At 43.0% G+C, this 21,622-nt stretch overlaps 1 protein-coding gene across 1 annotated transcript in view; it reads right to left on the bottom strand.

The window, feature by feature from the left end:
- Positions 1-21,622, bottom strand: part of LCT (lactase) — a 129,303-nt gene that overhangs the window by 4,615 nt on the left and 103,066 nt on the right. Inside the window, exons 27-29 of the mRNA XM_040441528.1 lie at positions 6,597-6,706; positions 2,748-2,882; positions 2,446-2,666 (exon numbers count right to left, since the gene is read on the bottom strand). Of these exons, the coding sequence (XP_040297462.1) occupies positions 2,446-2,666; positions 2,748-2,882; positions 6,597-6,706 (466 nt within the window). The remainder of the gene's footprint in view (positions 1-2,445; positions 2,667-2,747; positions 2,883-6,596; positions 6,707-21,622) is intronic.

The following is a 21,622-nucleotide window of genomic DNA, read 5'->3' as shown; positions in this document are numbered from 1 at the left end:
CATTCATGGTTCCCTCAATGAACTGTAGCTCCCCACAGCCGGCATCACTCATGCAGCCCCAAACCATGACACTCCCACCACCATGCTTGACTGTAGGCAAGACACACTTGTCTTTGTACTTCTCACTTGCCAACACACGCTTGACACCATGTGAACCAAATAAGTTTATCTTGGTCTCATCAGACCACAGAACATAGTTCCAGTAATCTATGTCCTTAGTCTGCTTGTCTTCAGCAAATTGTTTGGGGGCTTTCTTGTGCATCATCTTTAGAAGAGGCTTCCTTCTGGGAAGACAGCCATGCAGACCCATTTGGTGCAGTGTGCGGTGTATGGTCTGAGCACTGACAGGCTGACCCCCCACCCCTGTGACCTCTGCAGCAATGCTGGCAGCACTCATACATCTATTTTAAAAAGACAACCTCTGGATATGACGCTGACCATGTGCACTCAACTTCTTTGGTCGACCATGGTGAGGCCTGTTCTGAGTGGAACCTGTCTTGTTAGACCGCCGTATCGTCTTGGCCACAGTGCTGCAGCTCAGTTTCAGGGTGTTGGCAATCTTCTTATAGCCTTGGCCATCTATATGTAGAGCAACAATTCTTTTTTTCAGATCCTGAGACAGTTCTTTGCCATGAGGTGCCATGTTGAACTTCCAGTGACCAGTATGAGAGAGTGTGAGAGTGATAACACCAAATGTAACACACCGGGGAGGGAAAATGTGTACTCACTTTTGTTGCCAGCAGTTTAGATATTAATGGTGTGTTGAGTTGTTTTGAGGGCACACCAAATTTACACTGTTATACAAGCCGTACACTGACTACTTTAATTGAATGAAAGTGTCAGATCTTTAGTGTTGTCCCATGAAAATAACTAATAAAATATTTACAAAAAGGTGACGGGGTGTACTCACTTTTGTGAGATACTGTACTTTTATAATGACCTGAAGGTGTTAGTGAAGTGAGGTTGCTGTGTATATGCCTCCTTATAGATGCTGAGCTCTTGTGAGTAGTGTTGAGCGCGAATATTCGAATAGCAAATATTAATCGCGAATATCGCAACTACGCTAATTTGCAAATATTTCGAATATAGTGCTATATATTCGCTATATCGAAGATTCGTCATTTTTTAACATCTGAAAACATGATTCCTCCCTGCTTCTTTCTTGTGGGTCAATAAGTCATTGGCCCACAAGCAACTTAAGCAGGAAGGAATCATGTTTTCATATGGAAAAAAAATGACGAATATTCTAAAAAAGAATATATAGCAATATAGTGAATATATTCGTTATTTTTAATATTCGCCTTTTTTCCCCTAATCTGTACAGTTGTTCGCATACTCCTCCCCGACAAGCGTCCCCGTCACCATGGGAACACCTGTGGGTTAGAAAATACCATCGGATCTGAGTTTTTCCTGAGATCGTGAAAACTCAGATCCGATGGTATATTCTAACTCACAGGCGTTCCTATGGTGATGGGGACGCTTGTCGGGGAGGAGTATGCCAAAGTGGAATAACAGTGCTGATTGAAAAAAAAAAAAGACGAATATTCTAAATAACGAATATATTCGCTATATTGCTATAACTTTGTTTTTTAGAATATTCGTCATATTCTAAAAAACAAATATTCGTAAAATACACATATAGACTGCAATTTAGCTAATATAGTGCTATAGTATTTTTGTTTTAAAAGTGTAAATTTTTTCCAAATCTGAAGTTCAGAAGAGACCAAAAAAATTAGACTATAAAAAAAAAGATTATAGCACTATATTAGCTAAATTACAGTCTATGTGTATTTTACGAATATTCGCTAAATTGCTATATATTCTTGTTTTAGAATATAAAAAATATTCTAAAAATCTAAGTTATAGCAATATAGCGAATAATACACATATAGACTGCAATTTAGCTAATATAGTGCTATACTATTTTTTTAAAATAGTGTAAATCTTTTCCAAATCTGAAGTCCAGAATAGACAAAAAAATTTGACTATAAAAAAAAAGAATATAGCATATTAGCATATTAGCTAAATTACAGTCTATATGTGTATTTTACGCATATTCGCTATATTGCTATAACTTCGTTTTTTTAGAATATTACGAATATTCTAAAACAAGAATATATAGCAATATAGCGAATATTTCGAAAAATGCACATATTAGCCAATAGCCATAGCCAACCAATAGGAAAGTTGCCTTATACAGTTAAAAAAAAAAAAACGCAATACGCAAATAATTAAGTCGCATATTATTCGTGATAAATAGAATAATGACGAATATTCGATTTCAACGAATATAAGACGAATATTCAATCGAATATTCGCGAAATCGATTATGGCACCTCCCGCTCATCACTACTTGTGAGTAATTTAACTACAAGTAAAGACTGGATGTGGTTGACTGACATGGATTGCAGATACGTTTGGCCTGCGTTGTATATAATCCCATACCTTTCAGAGCCTCATTCACATAATGCTTATAAAAATAGGTTCTCCAGTCATCATTTAGATTTGTCCCACGCTCAGATATGCCGTTTTCTGTGATATATATAGGAGGGTTGTTAAATTCTTCCTTTATCCAGTTTAATAACCTTCTGAGTCCAAAAGGCACCACTTTCAGCCATGCACTCCCAGATCCGAGCCAGGTCTGGTCGCTCAGTGTATAAACCCCCCTGTAATGGAGGACAGGAAATCCATCAAATCTCTTTATTTTCTTTTTAGTTAGGATCCAGTTATAGTCAGTGTCACCTTACCTGTCCCCTTGATAAGCCTGATAGTCTAGATCATAGACAGCATTTCCAACCAGAACGCTAGTGTAGTGGTTCAGGCCTAAGAAGTCGTACGTGCCTTTTATTCTTTGCTTCTCACTGTCTGTAAACTCTGGGAGCCTGAAGATGATGAAAAGCATAGCAATGACTATCTATCCAAAGTATGAAGGGCAGGTGTGGTAAGGATCATGCATCCATATGAGGAATAGACCTTTGATTCTGTTATGTCCTGCAGACCACACATCCAGGTCTTTACCCCTTTTTGTCACCTCCAGCTCAGAAACACTTCTCACATCTGCTCTTCCTTCAACCACAAATCACCCAATATGCCTGTGCATGCCCTCGTCATCTCCTGCCTAGACTACTGCAATATGCTCCTGTATGCCCTTCTCTCTAAGGCTTGGTTCACATGTGTCTCTGAGGCTCCATTAGGAGTCCCTGTCATAGATTTGGTCGCATTCGAGAGGAAAACCGCATCTAATCCTATTTTTCCGTCAAAACAACAGACAACTCAGAAGCTGAAGCCCAATGTAAATGAAAGGGGTTTGTCTAGTATCGGTTGTAACCATTATGTAACGGGTCCAGCACTGTATTGTGGGGGCGTTGTAGGGGCGTTGCTAGGTTAAAACATTCGGGGCCTAGGCCCCGGATGTTTTGTCCCAGGCCCCCAATGTACTGCCTACCAGATAGATACAACTGTATTGTTGTTCTCAGGACGGCAATACAATTGAATCTAATGCACTGGAAGAGCTGAAGGACCTGTGATGACATCACTGTCATGTGATCAGTGCTGAAGGCAGTGGTTGAGAAGGACCTGGAATAATGTCACCATCATGTGACCAGTGCAGGAGAGGATGAGGAGAAGTCTTGGAGAAGAAGCTGTGGTGAGGTCTGCTACATGAGGAGAGGTAAGTGAAGGGAGAGGCAGCACAATGCTGAAAGTTGTGGTTATTAAACTGGGACTGTATGTTAGGGCTGAAGGGAGAGATGTTATTTACATGGGACTGCATGTTGAGAGGGGGATGTTATTTACATGGGACTGCATGTTTGAGCTGGCTGGGGCAGAATGATGTTATTTACATGGAACTGTGTGTTGGAGGTAGCTGGGGAGGGGGTGATGTTATTTACATGGGACTGTATGTTGATGGCGGCTGTGGGAGGGAGTGATGTTATTTACTGTACATGGGACTGAATGTTGGTGTCAGAATCCTGATGTATTTTTCTAATTTATCACTAGTGGCCACTGTGCTGCACTTTCACTGCTCACCACTGGAGGCTGCTGTGTTTGTCCTAGGATTTGCCCTTAACAAAGATGGCTGATGTGTGCTGATTGGAAGCCATCTTGTTTCCAGTTTTGGCCTACTTCTACCCATGAGGCAATTCAATCATTGCTTGAGTATTGTGACTTGTTCCAGTCTTCTGCTCCTCAGAACCATCTTTCCCAGACTCTTTCTACTCTTCGCTGAATTATCACTTTGCGATCTACACTTCAAGCCGCACTACGGACTACAACTCCACAGTACATAACTGCGCCTGGCTTATTCCATCTGGCTACCGGATTCAAGCCATGTTTACCAGTATCGTAACAGTTGGAGGAGGCTGAGGGAGGGAGTGATGTTATTTACATGGACCTGTGTGTTGGAGGTGGCTGGGGAAGGGGTGATATTATTTACATGGAACTGGATATTGAAGGCGGCTGTGGGAGGGAGTGATGCTATGTACATGGGACTGTGTGTTGATAGCAGCTGGCGGAGGGAGTGATGTTATTTACATGGGTCTGAATGTTGAGGGGGTGATGTTCAAATGGGATTGCATGGTAGAGGCAGCTGGGGAGGGAGTGATATTATTCACATGGGACTGTATATTGAAAGTGGCTGGGGAGGGGGTGATGTTAGTTACATGGGACTGTATATTGGCGGGGTTGAAGGGAGGGAAGTGATGTTATTTACATGGGACTGTATTTTGGAGGGGCTGTAGATAGAGAGGGATGTTATTTACATGGGACTGTATATTGGAGGGGGCTGGAGAGAGGGTGTGATGTCATTTACATGGGACTATACGGCTGAGGGAGGGACATAGTGTTATGTACATGGGACTGTATGGTGGAGGGGCTGAGGAATTATTATTTCTGAGTAAACTAAAGGGAGGAATATAACTACGGGGGGCATTATAAATACTAAAGCACTTCAGGGGGCAATATAACAGTAGGGGCGATAAAACTATGGGGGGAACTGCAGGGGGCATTATAAATACTGGTGGCACTGCAGGGGCATTATAAATACTAGGGCACTGCTGGGGGCATTATAAATACTGGGGGCTCTTCAGGGCAAGCATTATAACAGTAGGGGTCAATATAGTATTATAGTAGTTACTGTATATTCTTGTACATAGGAGCAGTATTATAGTAGTTATATTCTTGTACATAGGAGCAGTATGATAGTAGTTATATTCTTGTATATAGGAACAGTATGATAGAAGGCAGTATTATAGTAGTTTTATTTTTGTACATAGGACCAGTATTAAAGTAGTTATATTCTTGTACATAGGAGGTAGTATTATGGTAGTTATATACTTGTATATTGGAGGCAGTATTATGGTAGTTATATACTTGTACATAGGACCAGTAGTATAGTAGTTATATTCTTGTATATAGGAGCAGTATTATAGTAGTTATATTCTTGTGCATAGGAGCAGTATTATAGTAGTTATATTCTTGTACATAGGAGCAGTATTATAGTAGTTATATTCTAGTACATAGGAACAGTATTATAGTAGTTATATTCTTGTACATAGGAGCAGTATTATAGTAGTTATATTCTTGTACATAGGAGCAGTATTATAGTAGTTATATTCTTGTACATAGGGGCAGTATTATAGTAGTTATATTCTTGTACATAGGAGCAGTATTATAGTAGTTATATTCTTGTACATAGGGGCAGTATTATAGTAGTTATATTATTGTACATAGGAGCAGTATTATAGTAGTTATATTCTTGTACATAGGAGGCAGTATTATAGCAGTTATATTCTTGTATATAGGAGCAGTATTATAGTAGTTATATTCTTGTACATAGGAGGCAGTATTATAGTAGTTATATTCTTGTACATTGGAGCAGTATTATAGTAGTTATATTCTAGTACATAGGAGGTAGTATTATAGTAGTTATATTCTTGTACATAGGAGGCAGTATTATAGCAGTTATATTATTGTACATAGGAGCAGTATTATAGTAGTTATATAACGAGAGTAATCTTCCTATGGTAGGTATGCCTCTGGATAAAGTATACTGTGCATGAATGCACACAAACGTATTTTCTTTCCGTGTCCGTTCCGGAACCATTCATTTTAATGGGTCCGCAAAAAAAACCCGAAAGTTTCCGTGTGCATTCCGTGTCCGTATGTCCGTATTTCCGTTCCGCAAAAAAATAGAACACATGCTATTATTGTCTGCATTACGGACAAGGATAGGACTGTTCTATTGGGGGCCAGCTGTTCCATTCTGTAAAATACGGAATGCACACGGACGTCATCCGTATTTTTTGCGGATCCGTTTTTTGCGGACCGCAAAATACATATGGTCGTGTGCATGAGTCCGAATACAGACAAGGTTTTAAACACAGTTATACTTTGTGAAGGGCCAGTGGAGGAGATGCTGAACCCAGGATAGAGAATCCCTCAGTTATGCTCCTTCCCCTCAGGCCCTGCACTAAGCATAACATAATATATGAGTTTCACTAGGAGTGTTTCTTTAAAACATCATCCAGTCATAAGACAATGTGAAATAAGGATTATTACATGGCTGATGCTGGCCTAGCCATTGTCAGCATACTCACCGGCTTTGGGGCAGCCCCGCAGCAAGGCTTCTCTCACGTATCCTGGTCTTCATAATTTCTGGGTAGTCTCCAGTTTTAAAGATAGGATATTGAAACCATCCACCGTAAAACTGAAAACCAATGAAAGTTGAAAGTCACTTATACATGAGGACACAAAATGTTTGATATTTTTCCAACTTCAATGTACTAATAACAAGCATTCTTCCTATGTGTAATATGATGTACGAAAGGATTCACCCTGAGAACATTAAAAGAAAAATAATAAATTCTTTATTGAACCTATATTGTTTAACCTCTTAGGGACCGGGCTCATTTTCACCTTAAGGACCAGGCCATTTTTTGCAAATCTGACCAGTGTCACTTTATGTGGTGATAACTAGAGATGTCCCGAACTATTCGCCGGCGAATAGTTCCCGGCGAACATCGCTTGTTCGCGTTCGCCGCGGCGGGTAAACATATGCTATGTTCGGTCCACCCCCTATTCGTCATCATTGTGTAAACTTTGACCCTGTACCTCACAGTCAGCAGACACATTCCAGCCAATCAGCATCATACCCTCCCTCCCAGACCCTCCCACCTCCTGGACAGCATCCATTTTAGATTCATTCGGAAGCTGCATTCTTAGTGAGAGGAGGGACAGTGTAGCTGCTGCTGATTTAAAAGGGAAATCGATAGCTAGCCCTTTTTAGGGCTAGAACATCAGTCAGCTTTTTTTTTTTTTTTTTCCTGTGTAATCTAATTGCAGTTGCCTGCCTGCCAGCGTGTGTGTCAGGCTCACAGCGTATACTGTGCCCACTTGCCCAGTGCCACCACTAATATCTGGTGTCACAGTAGCTTGCATTTAAAAAAAAACAAAACTTTTTTGACTGTAATATAATAGCAGTCAGTTGCCGGCACGCGCGTGTGTTTCATGCCCTGCAAGTGCACAGTGTCACCAGCGTAACTCATATCTGGTGTCACATTCGATTCCATTTAAATAAAAACATCAATTTTGACTGTGAATAAATAGCAGTCAGTTGCACACACGTGTTTGTGTGTTTAAGGCCCAGCTGCAAGTCCATAGTGTCACTTCAGCGCAACTCATATCTGGTGTCACATTCGATTCCATTTAAAGAAAAACAACAATTTTGACTGTGAATAAATAGCAGTCAGTTGCACACACGTGTTTGTGTGTTTAAGGCCCAGCTGCAAGCGCATAGTGTCACCTCAGCGCAACTCATATCTGGTGGCACATTAGATTGCACGCGCAGTGCCCCAAATTTGAAGTAGGAGGACCGACCAAGCATCTTTTTCCATCTCCCGGTTCCTAAAATCGATTCCATATACACGTCCCCTGCTAGGGGACGTAACAGGGATTAAACTGATAAGAATAGTACTACTTAACACACCACTCATATCTGGTGGCACATTAGATTGCACGCGCAACTGCCCCAAATTTGAAGTAGGAGGACCGACCAAGCATCTTTTTCCATCTCCCGGTTCCTAAAATCGATTCCACATACACGTCCCCTGATAGGGGACGTAACAGGGATTAAACTGATAAGAATAGTACTACTTAACACACCTTATAATAATAATAATACTAGTGAACGTAACAGGGATTAAACTGATAGGAATAGTACTACTTAAAGGGAGTCTGTCACCAGATTGTGACCTTATAGACCGCTTACATAGCGCTCTAGCATAGCGGTCTATGATTCTAATGGTACCTTTGATGTTTGCTTGTGAAGTTCCCCCAAGGCAAAAACGGACTTTTATTCATATGTAAATTTGGGCTCGCAAGTGCCCAGGGCGGCGCTCACATCGTTGGAGCCCAGGCTGTTCTGCCTCTTTTCGTCATATCCCCGCCCCAGCCTCTTCCTCTGCCCGCCCCGCTCTTCCTTTGCGTCCTCCTTCTCTGCAGCGAGATCCCGCGCCTGCACTATCCATTGCTTGGCCGGGGCATGCGCACTGTGATGCCCATTATGGGCACGGCATCGCCGTAGCTACTACGCATGCGCCGGCCAACGGCGAGAAACAGCGGCGAGGAGGCGGACCAGAGACACCCACAATGGGCATCGCAGTGCACATGCCCCGGCCAAGCAATGGATAGCGCAGGCGCGGGATCTCGCTGCAGAGAAGGAGGACGCAAAGGAAGAGCGGGGCGGGCAGAGGAAGAGGCTGGGGCGGGGATATGACGAAAAGAGGCTGAACAGCCTGGGCTCCAACGAGGTGAGCGCCGCCCTGGGCACTTGCGAGTCCTAATTTACATATGAATAAAAGTCCGTTTTTGCCTTGGGGGAACTTCACAAGCAAACATCAAAGGTACCATTAGAATCGTAGACCGCTATGCTAGAGCGCTATGTAAGCGGTCTATAGGGTCAAAATCTGGTGACAGACTCCCTTTAACACACCACACATATTGGGATTGCACAGTACATTACACAGCGCACGCACAGTGCCCCAAATTGGAATTAAGAGGACCGACCAAGCATCTTTTTCCATCTCCCGGTTCCTAAAATCGATTCCAACGCAGAGAGAGGAGTCTGAAGAAGAGGAGTCAGAGGAGGAAGGTGGCTTTGAGTAGGTGGAAGACCAAACACAGCAGGCGTCCTAGGGGGCTTGTTGTCACCTTTCGGGGACCCTTGGTGTTGTACGTGGCTGGGTGGAGGAAGAGACCTTCAATGACATCAGTGAGGACAAGGAACATGGCTAGCTTGGTATCCAACCTTGTGCAAATGGGGAGTTTGCGGTTGTGCAAATGGACTGTTTGCGGTTGTTTGCGTTAAACAGGGAGTTTGGTCTGTCACTGTGAAGCGGGCGTAACCGTTACACTACCTGATCGATACAACATCATACCTGATGTTTTAAAGCACGTTATTCCAAACAATTTAGGAATGTTAGGTGATTTATGCCCTTTATGGATTAAAACCCGACTCTGCGTCAACTACGTAATTTTCCATGGGAGTTTTGCCATGGATCCCACTCCGGCATGCCACAGTCCAGGTGTTAGTCCCCTTGAAACAACTTTTCCATCACTATTGTGGCCAGAAAGAGTCCCTGTGGGTTTTAAAATTCGGCTGCCCATTGAAGTCTATGGCGGTTTGCCCGGTTCGCCCGTTCGCGAACATTTGCGAAAATTTGCGTTCGCCGCTCGCGAACGGAAAATTTTATGTTCGCGACATCTCTAGTGATAACTTTAAAACGCTTTGACTTATCCAGGCCATTCTGAGATAGTTTTTTCATCACATATTTTACTTCATGACACTGGTAAAATGGAGTAAAAAAAAATTCATTTTTTTAGTTTCAATTTCTCTACTATAATACATAGTAATACCTACAAAAATAGTTATTACTTTACATTCCCCATATTTCTACTTCATGTTTGGATCATTTTGGGAATTACATTTTATTTTTTGGGGATGTTACAAGGCTTAGGAGTTTAGAAGCAAATCTTTAAATTTTTCTGATATTTTCAAAAACCCACTTTTTAAGGACCAGTTCAGGGCTGAAGTCACTTTGTGAGGCTTACATAATAGAAACCACCCAAAAATGACCCCATTCTGAAAACGACACCATTTAAGGTATTCAAAACTGATTTTACAAACTTTGTTAACCCTTTAGGTGTTCCACAAGAATTAATGGAAAATAGAGATACAATTTCAAAATGTAACTTTTAATATTTTTATTCCAGTTACAAAGCAAGGGTTAACAGCCAAACAAAACTTAATATTTATGGCTCTGATTCTGTAGTTTACAGAAACACCCCATATGTGGTCGTAAACTGCTGTACGGGCACACGGCAGGGCGCAGAAGGAAAGGAATGCCATACGGTTTTTGGAAGGCAGATTTTGCTGGACTGGTTTTTTGACACCATGTCCCATTTGAAGCCCCCCTGATGCACCCCTAGAGTAGAAACTCCAAAAAAGTGACCCCCATTTTAGAAACTACACCCCTCAAGGTATTCAAAACTGATTTTACAAACTTTGTTAACCCTTTAGGTGTTCCACAAGAATTAATGGAAAATAGAGATATCATTTAAAAATTTCACTTTTTTGGCAGATTTTCCATTTTAATAATTTTTCTCCAGTTACAAAGCAAGGGTTAACAGCCAAACAAAACTCAATATTTATGGCTCTGATTCTGTAGTTTACAAAAACACCCCATATTTGGTCGTAAACTACTGTACGGGCACGCGGCAGGGCGCAGAAGGACAGGAATGCCATACGGTTTTTGGAAGGCAGATTTTGCTGGACTGGTTTTTTGACACCATGTCCTATTTGAAGCCCCCCTGATGCACCCCTAAAGTAGAAACTCCAAAAAAGTTACCCCATTTTAGAAACTACGGGATAGGGTGGCAGTTTTGTTGTTACTAGTTTAGGGTACATATGATTTTTGGTTGCTCTGTATTACACTTTTTGTGAGGCAAGGTAACAAGAAATAGCTGTTTTGGCACGGTTTTTCTTTATTGTTATTTACAACATTCATCTGACAGGTTACATCCTGTGGTATTTTTATAGAGCAGGTTGTCACGGACGTGGCGATACCTAATATGTACAGTATACTATGTATAAAAATATTTATGTTATTTTTATTTTTTTACTGTATTCACCTGGGAGGTTAGGTCATGTGATATTTTTATAAAGCAAGTTATTACGGACGTGACGATACCTAATATTTATACTTTTTATTTATTTATGTAAGTTTTACACAATGATTTCATTTTTGAAACAAAAAAAAATCATGTTTTAGTGTTTCCATAGTCTGAGAGCCATAGTTTTTTCAGTTTTTGGGCGATTATCTTAGGTAGGGGCTCATTTTTTGCGGGATGAGGTGACGGTTAGATTGGTACTATTTTGGTTGGCATACGCCTTTTTAATCGCTTGCTGTTGTACTTTCTGTGATGTAAGGTGACAAAGAAATTGTTTGTTTATTTAGCACAGTTTTTATTTTTTATTTTTTACGGTGTTCATCTGAGGTGTTAGGTCATGTGATATGTTTATAGAGCCGGTTGATACGGACGCAGCAATACCTAATATGTCTACTTTTCTTACTTTGTTTTAACCAATTTATTTATACTTTATTTGGGGGAAATTGTTTTGTTTTGTTTTTACTTGAAACTTTTAATTTTTTTGTGGGAAAACTTTATTTTTCAACTTTTTTTTCCACTTTATTTTTTGTCCCACTTTGGGACTTCAACTCTTGGGGGTCTAATCCCCTTTACAATGCATTCCAATACTTCTGCTTCCTGCCTGTGAGATCCAGGGGGCTGGACACTTATAAGAATATGTAAAAGGTTTATCTATAAAGGGAACACTCTGCAGTTATTGTACTTAAAGGGTAACTGTCATATTTTTTTTAGTTGCTTGTTTATTAGAGCTAGGCATGTATACCTCAGTTAGTCTGTCAATAATTGTCAAAAGATCTGTAATTACCTTATAATAACTTTCATTAATGTCCCCTGTCTCTTTCCACTGCTCCCTTAAAAGACGGTTACTAGGGATTGTCTGTCTCCCAACTTAATGTAAACAGAAGACAGAAGGGCGGTCCTTCACACTGCATGCCTGCATTAGGCTTCAGAGTGAGGAGGCGTGTCTCTCAGTAATCCAATCTAATTGGCTGGCAGGGAGCTGCTGGCTACAGCAAGTGTGTATGTGAAGTGAGGGAAAGCAGTTTTGGCCTCAGAGAACTGGCAGAGGAGCCATCTTGAGAAGGTCCTCATATTGTAAATGTTTAAACAGCCATAACTAAGGGAAAAACTCAAGGAAAACAATGGTATGTGAAGAAACTAAAGATTGCTTTATGCATAATGCTGCTGCAGCAGTAACATATGCAAAAATAGATTTTTTTGATGAAAACATGACAGTTACCCTTTAATTAATATTGATGTATTTTTTTATTTATGCAGAATACTGTTGAACATTAGGGTTATTTACTTGGAGGTAGGTGGAGTGTTATGTAGTAGTGGTCCTATAGGAGAGTACATGTTACAATACTGACATGGTGATAGTTTCTTCATAGCTAATGCCTGAGGAAAGGGAGCGGTGTCGATCTCAGGCATAGGGATGCTGGATGGGAGCTTTCTCTGTCCATTCTTGAGAGTCCTTATCAGTGGCGTACATAGAGAAGTAAGGGCCCCATAGCAAGAATAAAACCAGGCCCCCCACACAGGACAGAAGAGTTTCTGCCTAAACCAGGGATCAGCAACCTCCGGCACTCCAGCTGTTCAGAAACTACAAATCCCAGAATGCTTCATTTAGTTCTTTGGGAGTTAGAAGAACAGCCAAGCATGTTTGGATGCTGGGAGTTGTAGTTTCACAACAGCTGGAGTGCCGAAGGTTGCTGATCCCCAGCCTAAACCCCTTTCAATGACCTTTGGGCCATTTTCCACTGCCTCATTTGCTAAAAGTTAGTAAGAAGTAAAGCTACTTTCACACTAGCGTTTTTTGCAGATCCGTCATGGATCTGCAAAAACGCTTCCGCTACAATAATACAACCGCATGCATCCGTCATGAACGGATCCGGTTGTATTATGTTTCTATAGCCATGACGGATCCATCTTGAACACCACTGAAAGTCAATGGGGGACAGATCCGTTTTCTATTGTGCCAGATTGTGTCGGAGAAAACGGATCCATCCCCATTGACTTACATTGTGTGCCAGGACGGATCTGTTTGGCTCCGCTTCGTCAGGCGGACAGCAAAACGCTGCAAGCAACATTTTGGTGTCCGCCTCCAAAGCGGAAAAGTGACTGAACGGAGGCAAACTGATGCATTCTGAGCGGATCCTTTTCCATTCAGGATGCATTAGGGCAAAACTGATCCGTTTTGGACCACTTGTGAGAGCCCTGAACGGATCTCACGAACGGAAAGCCAAAATGCGAGTGTGAAAGTAGCCTTAAGCCTCTTATGGCATTTTTAGTGTTTTGCGGTCCATTTTAAACTGATCCATTTTTCTGTTTTTTCTTTCAGTAGTGTTTCCGTTCTGCTTCCGTTCCATTTTGCCGTTCCGTTTTTCACAAACGGAAACGGAAGCATGGAATATACAGTATACAGTAATTGCATAGAAAAATTGGTCTGGGCATAAAATTTTCAATAGATGGTTCCGCAAAAACGGAACGGATGCATTCCGTATCCGATCAGGTTTTTTTACAGCCCCATTGACTTGAATGGAGCCACGGAATGTGATTTGCAGGAAATAATAAGACATGTTCTATCTTTGAACGGAATGGAAAAACGGAAATACAGAAATGGAATGCATATGGAGTACATTCTGTTTTTTTTTTGCGGACCCATTGAAATAAATGGTTCCGTAAACGGAAAAAACTATTTTTTGTGTGTGCAAGAGGCCTTAGTTTCATTTTCAGTCAGAGAGAGCAGCTGAGGAGACAGGGAGACACAGGTGCTGGATCTGACACCTGATTGGTGGTTCAGATTGAGACTAAGGGGAGGAGCTACATGTGTCTGAGGAGTTAGTTTCACTTTCAGTCAGAGAGAGCAGCTGAGGAGACAGGGAGACACAGGTGCTGGATCTGACACCTGATTGGTGGTTCAGATTGAGACTAAGGGGAGGAGCTACATGTGTCTGAGGAGTTAGTTTCATTTTCAGTCAGAGAGAGCAGCTGAGGAGATGACGGAGAGGACGGCACCAGAGCTGTTAATTAGGGATGAGCGAATTGACTTCGGGAGTTGAGGAGAAGTCAGACAAGAGAATAAGACACCCCCAGCAGTACATCATCTCTATAGCAAGGTTGATGGAAGTACAGTATATGAAAAATACCTCAGTTCTGTTGTTTATAATGAAATTAAGTTGCCCTATTTTAGCAAATAATTCAGGGTTATAGCTATTTTTGCATTCATTTACAAATACAGTATCTTGACTCAGCGTCACCGGTTTCTTAGTGACGGTTGACGCTTTGAGGCTCCTCCGTTTACAAACATGCTTTGCACTACCCCTCCCCCGTCATACTCAGTCTACTCGTCATGCCGGGGGGGCTTTGTCCACACCTTCTTCCCCCGATTGGCTGAGCAATAGACACACACCACAGGGAGCGGGGTTGGCTTCCCCTTCAAAAAGCCAGGTTCCGGGCGACGCGGCGTGGACGGCTCCTACAGTGCCGATTACTAGCTGACCGCACACCATCAGTTGCGGCCGGCACTGAATTAATTTGCCTCCACCGACTCCTTATATAAGCTCCTGATGACGAACAGGGTAACACCCACTATAGAGACGCATTGAGCGTATAGGGGGAGACAGTCAGTTATTTTGTGAGGGTTCAGTGGTACTATATCAGTATGGAGGGTTACGTTCCAGTTTAACCCCTCCGTTCTACTACAAGTATGCGCTCATGCACACGAACATATTTTCTTTCCGTGTCCGTTCCGTTTTTTTGGCGAATCGTATGCGTAACCATAAATTTCAATGCAAACTGAAGAGAAAATTAATTCAAGCCTCCGGATAAAACAATGAAATCCTTTATTGAAAAATAGTCATAAAATCCAGGTATGCCAAAGACATAGTACAGTACTGTACTACCCTGTTTCCCCGAAGATAAGACAGTGTCTTATATTAATTTTTGCTCCAAAAGATGCGCTAGGTCTTATTTTCAGGGGATGTCTTATTTTTCCATGAAGAAAAATACGGTACACATTTATTGTTGAACAAAAAAAAAGGAAATCAGGGTGGGGAGGGGGATCACTTAAAATGACACAGGGGGATCAGAAGGGGGAATCAAAATGGTACAGGAGAATCAGAGGGGGGGATTACTATAGCATTTTAGTACCCCTTCTGATCCTCCTGTGTCATTTTGATTCCCCCCTCTGATCCCCCTGTGTCATTTTAAATGATCCCCCTCCCCACCCTGATACCCCTGTGTCATTTTGATTCCCCCCTCTGATCACCCTGTGTCATTTTAATTACCTTTTTTTTTGTCTCCCCCATCTTCACCAGACATCCCCCACCTTCCATCAGATATCCCCCCCCCCTACCTGTCACCCCATCCCCTGTGTGTCCGTGCCAGCCAAGTTGTGAGACTCCATCAGGGCAGAGCGAGCAGCGGGGGCGGAAGAAGGCGGCAGCTTGTCCTGGCGACGGCGGCGGCCAATCAGTGAGCTCCTTACATTCTGGGGTGGCTTGCTTTATAATCGGGGAGGCATTATGTCCGGCCGATGCTTTATAATCGGGGAGTGATTATGTTCGGCGGATGCTTTATAATCGGGGAGGCATTAGGGTATGTTCGGCCGATGCTTTATAATCGGGGAGGCCTTATTTTTGGGGGATGCTTTATTATCGGGGAGGCCTTATTTTCGGGGGGATGCCTTATATTACAGCGATAGGCAAAACTAGAGGTAGGTCTTATTTTCGGGGGATGTCTTATTTTCGGGAAAACACGGTATGTGTTTGGCATACCTGGATTTTATGACTATTTTTCAATAAAGGATTTCATTGTTTTATCCAGAGGTTGGAATTAATTTTCTCTTCAGTTTGCATTTGTTGGAGTGGACCTGGACCTCTGTATTGGAGCTGGCCTTGATTATCTTTCGTTAATTTCAATGGGTCCGCAAAAAAACCCAAAAAACGCAAGTTTCCATTGCTTTCCATTTCCGTATGTCCGTTCGGCGAAAAAATAGAACATGTCCTATTATTGTCTGCATTACGGACAAGGATAGGACTGTTATTAAGGGCCAGCTGTTCTGTTCTGCAAAATGCGGAATGCACACGGACGTCATCCGTATTTTTTGCGGCTCTGTGTTTAGCAGACCGCAAAATACATATGATCGTGTGCATGAACCCTTATTCCTAGAGAATCTACAAATCACCCTCACAGCCCAATTCACTGTGCATATGGGCACAGCCCTGTTTTTAAACAATATAGGTTCAATAAAGAATGTATTAATTTCCTTTTAATGTTCTTATCAGGTTTGAACCCATTATACAGTTGTGTTCAAAATTATTTTGATCATTTCAGTCATCTTGTTTACAATTAAATCAAAGAGGCACTTGTAAGTCAGACAAATATAACATAACATTTATAATGAAATAACCACAAATGTCTTTTCTGTGCTCACATCATTATCAGTTTTATTCAACCCCCAAGTGACATTCAATCTTAGTACTTAGTACAACATCCTTTTCCAGTTATAACAGCTTTTAAACGTGAAGCATAGCTTGACACAAGTGTCTTGCAGCAATCTACGGGTATCTTCGCCCATTCTTCATGGGCAAAAGCCTCCAGTTCAGTCACATTCTTAGGCTTGCGCGCTGCAACTGCTTTCTTTAAGTCCCACCAGAGGTTCTCAATCGGATTTAAGTCTGGTGACTGCGATGGCCACTTCAAAATGTTCCAGCCTTTAATCTGCAACCATGCTCTAGTGGACTTGGAGGTATGCTTGGGATCATTGTCCTGTTGAAACGTCCAACGTCTCCCAAGCCTCAGGTTTGTTACGGACTGCATCACATTTTCATCCAATATCTCCTGGTACTGAAGAGAATTCATGGTACCTTACACACGCTGAAGCTTCCCTGTACCTGTAGAAGCAAAACAGCCCCAAAGCATGATTGACCCCCCGCCATGCTTCACAGTAGGCAAGGTGTTCTTTTCTTCATAGGCCTTGTTCTTCCTCCTCCAAACATAGCGTTGATCCATGGGCCCAAACAGTTTTAATTTTGTTTCATCAGTCCACAGAACACTTTTGTGGTTTGTCCACATGACTTTTGGCATACTGCAGTCGACTCTTCTTATTCTTTGGAGACAGCAAGGGGGTGCGCCTGGGAGTTCTGGCATGGAGGCCTTCATTACGCAGTGTGCGCCTTATTGTCTGAGCTGAAACTTCAGTGCCCACATCTGACAAATCTTTTTTCAGTTCCTCAGCAGTCACACGGGGACTTTTCTCCACTTTGCGTTTCAGGTAGCGCACAGCAGTCGAAGTCAGCATCTTCTTTCTGCCACGACCAGGTAGCGTTTCAACAGTGCCCTTTGCCTTGAATTTGCGAATGATGCTTCCTATGGTGTCTCTTGGTATGTTTAACATCTTTGCAATCTTCTTATAGCCATTGCCCTTCCTGTGAAGAGAAATCACCTCTTCTCTTGTCTTCCTGGACCATTCTCTTGACTTCACCATGTTTGTAAACACACCAGTAAATGTCTAGAAGGAGCCGAGTATCACAGTCCTTTTAAATCTGCCTAATTGGTGCTTATTATGCTTGATTGCTGCTCCTTGACATCCACAGGTGTTTTCAATACCTGATCGAAAACACTTGAATGAACCTCTGTTCTTAAGAGTGGTAGTCTTTAAGGGGTTGAATAATTGTGTCAATGAAGAAATCACAAAAAAAAATTTAATACTGTATTACAAAAACAATTGATGTCATTTTAGTTGCATTTGGTTCTTTAAAAAGTCCTTGTAAGATTTCATTCTGAACACAATTACAAATGTACACTAAATTCCCTAAAACCCTTTACAGCATTGGGGGTTGAATAATTTTGAACACAACTGTATCTATAGAACGTTTACTAAGTAATCTAATATCATGTATGACTCCTACATCTGTGAAGCTTTATGTTTTAAAGTGTTCTTATATGGTGACAAGCTGTTCTTATTACCAGGCACACAGGCAGATCAATTATTATTATAATCCTTCTCTGTATGTACAAAAGCATAGCTATTATAATAGTTCCCTGTGTTCAAGAATGTAACTACTATAATACTGCTCCAATGTACAAGAATATAACTGCTATAATACTGCTGCTATGTACAAGAATATAACTACTATAATACTGCTCCTATGTACAAGAATATAACTACTATGGGGGCGGAGCCTGGCTGTGTAGCTTGATGGCTGCAGATTGCTGAGCTCCTCATCCATACCGGCGAATTAACCCCTATATTAAGCTAACAGCACAGCTCTGATGGGCAAAACGGGTAGGGATCGACCCAAGGATCAGGCTGATCCAGTCCATGTTAGATCCAGACAGCCTGACATGGATCAATTTGTTAATAAACAACCGAAGCTTCGGTCGGCTCAGACCCCCAAGATGGCGCCCGCTCCTGCCCAGGCATCCGACATGGAGGAAGACACAGATGGCGGGAGTGTCTCGGATGCCTCCACCTGCAAATCGAGGAGGCAGAGGGGCTCATTCACTAAAGCGGCACTCCTGGAGGTGCTAAATTCAGCGTTAGCACCGATTAAAAGAGACCTCTCGGAAATCAAAGAGGACCTCCGGAACATGGGTCACCGGGTGTCAGACCTGGAAGGCGCGCAAGAGGCGGCAATCCGGAGGGAAGAGAAGACGTACAAAGCGATCAGCTCCCACACTGACCTGCTTAATGAAGCGCTCCTGAGGGTCGAGGACCAGGAGAATCGGAGCCGCAGGAGGAATCTGAGGATCCGCGGGCTCCCTGAATCGTTCGCCAGTGAAGCGCTGGAAAAAGTGGCGCACGAGATATTCACTGACCTGCTGGGGCCTGAGAGAGCAGAGCGTATCGTGATTGAAAGAATTCACAGGGCGCTTAGGCCTAAGCCTAAGAATACCGATCCCCCACGCGATGTCATCTGCGGCCTCCTAAGTTTTGTGGATACAGCAGCAATCATGAGAGCCGGCAGAGAGAAGGAGCAGCTGCAGTATGGAGGTACGTCGCTCATGCTTTTCCAGGACCTGGCCCCGTCCACTTTAGCTAAAAGGCGCATCCTCAAGCCGCTCTTGGATGCCCTTAGAGCTGCAGCTACCCCGTTCCGGTGGCTTTACCCGTTCGGAATCGCAGTCCTCAAAAACGGACGCCAGATCACCATCCGCTCGCCGAGGGATCTGCATGCCAGCTGGGCCCAGTTGGGGTTACCCCCGATCGATATTCCCTCATGGATGCCGGCCGACATGGAGGATCCTCCCCTCCCGCCACCCCAAGCAGCTGAATGGCGCCCTGTTTACAACAAAAAGTCGCCCAAAGCTAGGGCTGAGAAGCCTGATTATCCTCCTACCTGAATATAAGAAGTTCTACAGAAGATTTCTGCATTGTTTCCAGCTCTGACCGAAATGACCGGGACTGAGCGCCTCCTGGAGAAGTTACCTGGTGCCTCACCGTTTTCTGAGGGCACAGGGCCCTATTCCAGGCCTGTCCTGTCCGCCTGTTGTGGATGAAGGCTGTTCCAGGGTTCTAATGAGGCTGATCCGTTTCCAGATTGTTTACTGGTTTGTTTAAAGTTCTGGACCTTGCCTGCTACTTGCTCATTTGATAATTGCAGGGGTTAACCCGGTTTCACCTTTGGGTCACCCCTTTTTCCTTGTGAGATGGCCAGTATTTGGCCCTCTATAGCTCTGCGGGGCCCCCCACCTGACAGACCCCGGCTGGTTGCCGTGATGAGAAAGGGTCGTACTGTCAGGTGCTCAGTAGAGCTCCCTGCGCAAAATGTATTTGCACCATTGTTATGTGGCTTATTTGTTTGTCTCCCCTCCTTTCCTCGTGTGTTTCCCCCCCCCCTCCCCCTCCATCAGATGTCATATACTGCATTTTCAAATGCTGATTGTCTATTTTTTATTTCAGAATGTCGTCTATTGTGATTTCTTCATTTAACGCCCGGGGAATGAACGAGCCTTGCAAGCGGTCCCAAATCCTGGCCCTTTTACAGAGGGATAAAGTGTCTATAGCATTCTTCCAGGAAACCCACTTCCGAGAGGGTAAGATCCCCAAACTGCCCCCCAAAAGATTTTCCCAGTGGTTCCACAGCACGTATAGTTCGGCTAGCAGGGGTGTCAGCATAGCGATCCACAAGCAGCTCCCCTTTAAGCATTCTGCCGTATCTGCAGACCCTGAGGGTCGTTACCTGTTTGTTAAGGGCACTATCGCTGACACTCCTGTTACCCTGGCAACTGTATATGCTCCCAACAGAGGGCAGGTTGCTTGGCTCGTTCAGACCCTAGGCCTACTATCCTCCTTTAAGGAGGGAATGGTTATTCTAGGAGGTGATTTTAATGCTACCCTTGATCCTACATTAGATTCCTCAAATGGGAAGTCTGCCATTACACATGCCCGGTTGCGGCGCCTTAAATTGGCCCTACAGAGGTTAGGGGTTCTAGATATCTGGCGCACCACAAACCCTACTGGTAGGGATTTTTCCTTTTATTCAGCTGCTAAACTATCTTACCATAGATTAGATTATCTATTTTTATCCAAATCCTGTGCTAACAGAGTTATAAATTCTCACATAGGGAACATCACCCTGTCTGACCACGCTCCGGTATTTTTAAGTGTGTCCCTGCTGGACCTCCCAAAGAGGGAATGGAATTGGCGCATTAACGAGACCATTATCTCAGACCCCTCCCATGCTGCTAAATTATCTTCTATCATAACTGATTTCTTCACAACTAATACTTCAGGCCCTGACGCTCCCTCCCCTTCCATTATTTGGGAAACCCACAAAGCTGTCCTGAGGGGAGAACTAATAGCCTTGGGTGCACATATTAAAAAACAGCGGAATCAGGCTGTGGCGACACTTCTCTCCCAGATTCAGACTCTAGAGCTAACGCACAAAGCCTCCCAGGCCCTTAGCTGTGCCTTGGAGCTCTCAGAAGCCCGTACTAAGCTCAAGAACCTGTTAAATGTCACGTCAGCTAAGCTGTTACTTAGAGCCAAATTCCGCTCATATGCACACGGGGACAAAGGGAATAGGCTAATGTCCGCTTTAGTGAAGAAACAAAAAACTGACTCCTTTATTGCTGCAGTTAAAGATGACAGAGGAGTCCTTCATAAAGGTACCCCAGATATAGCAAAGACCTTTTGTGCCTTCTATAGGGACCTATACAACCTTAAAACACCAGATAATATGTCACCAGCTCAATTAGGTGAGGCAACTGAGAAGTTTCTCTCCTCCCTCCAGTTACCTAATATTACCCCCGCTCAGTCAGCTCAGCTCTTATCTCCTGTCACAGACGATGAAATTGGTAAGGTTCTCTCCTCCATACCTTCGGGCAAAAGTCCAGGCCCCGATGGTTTTACCATCTCTTACTACAAATCCTTTAAGCAGACCCTAATTCCCCATTTTAATACCTTATG

Source organism: Bufo bufo, chromosome 7 (assembly GCF_905171765.1).
Source record: "Bufo bufo chromosome 7, aBufBuf1.1, whole genome shotgun sequence".
Classification (NCBI taxonomy): Eukaryota; Metazoa; Chordata; class Amphibia; order Anura; family Bufonidae; genus Bufo; species Bufo bufo.
This window is presented reverse-complemented; position numbering and strand designations above follow the sequence as displayed.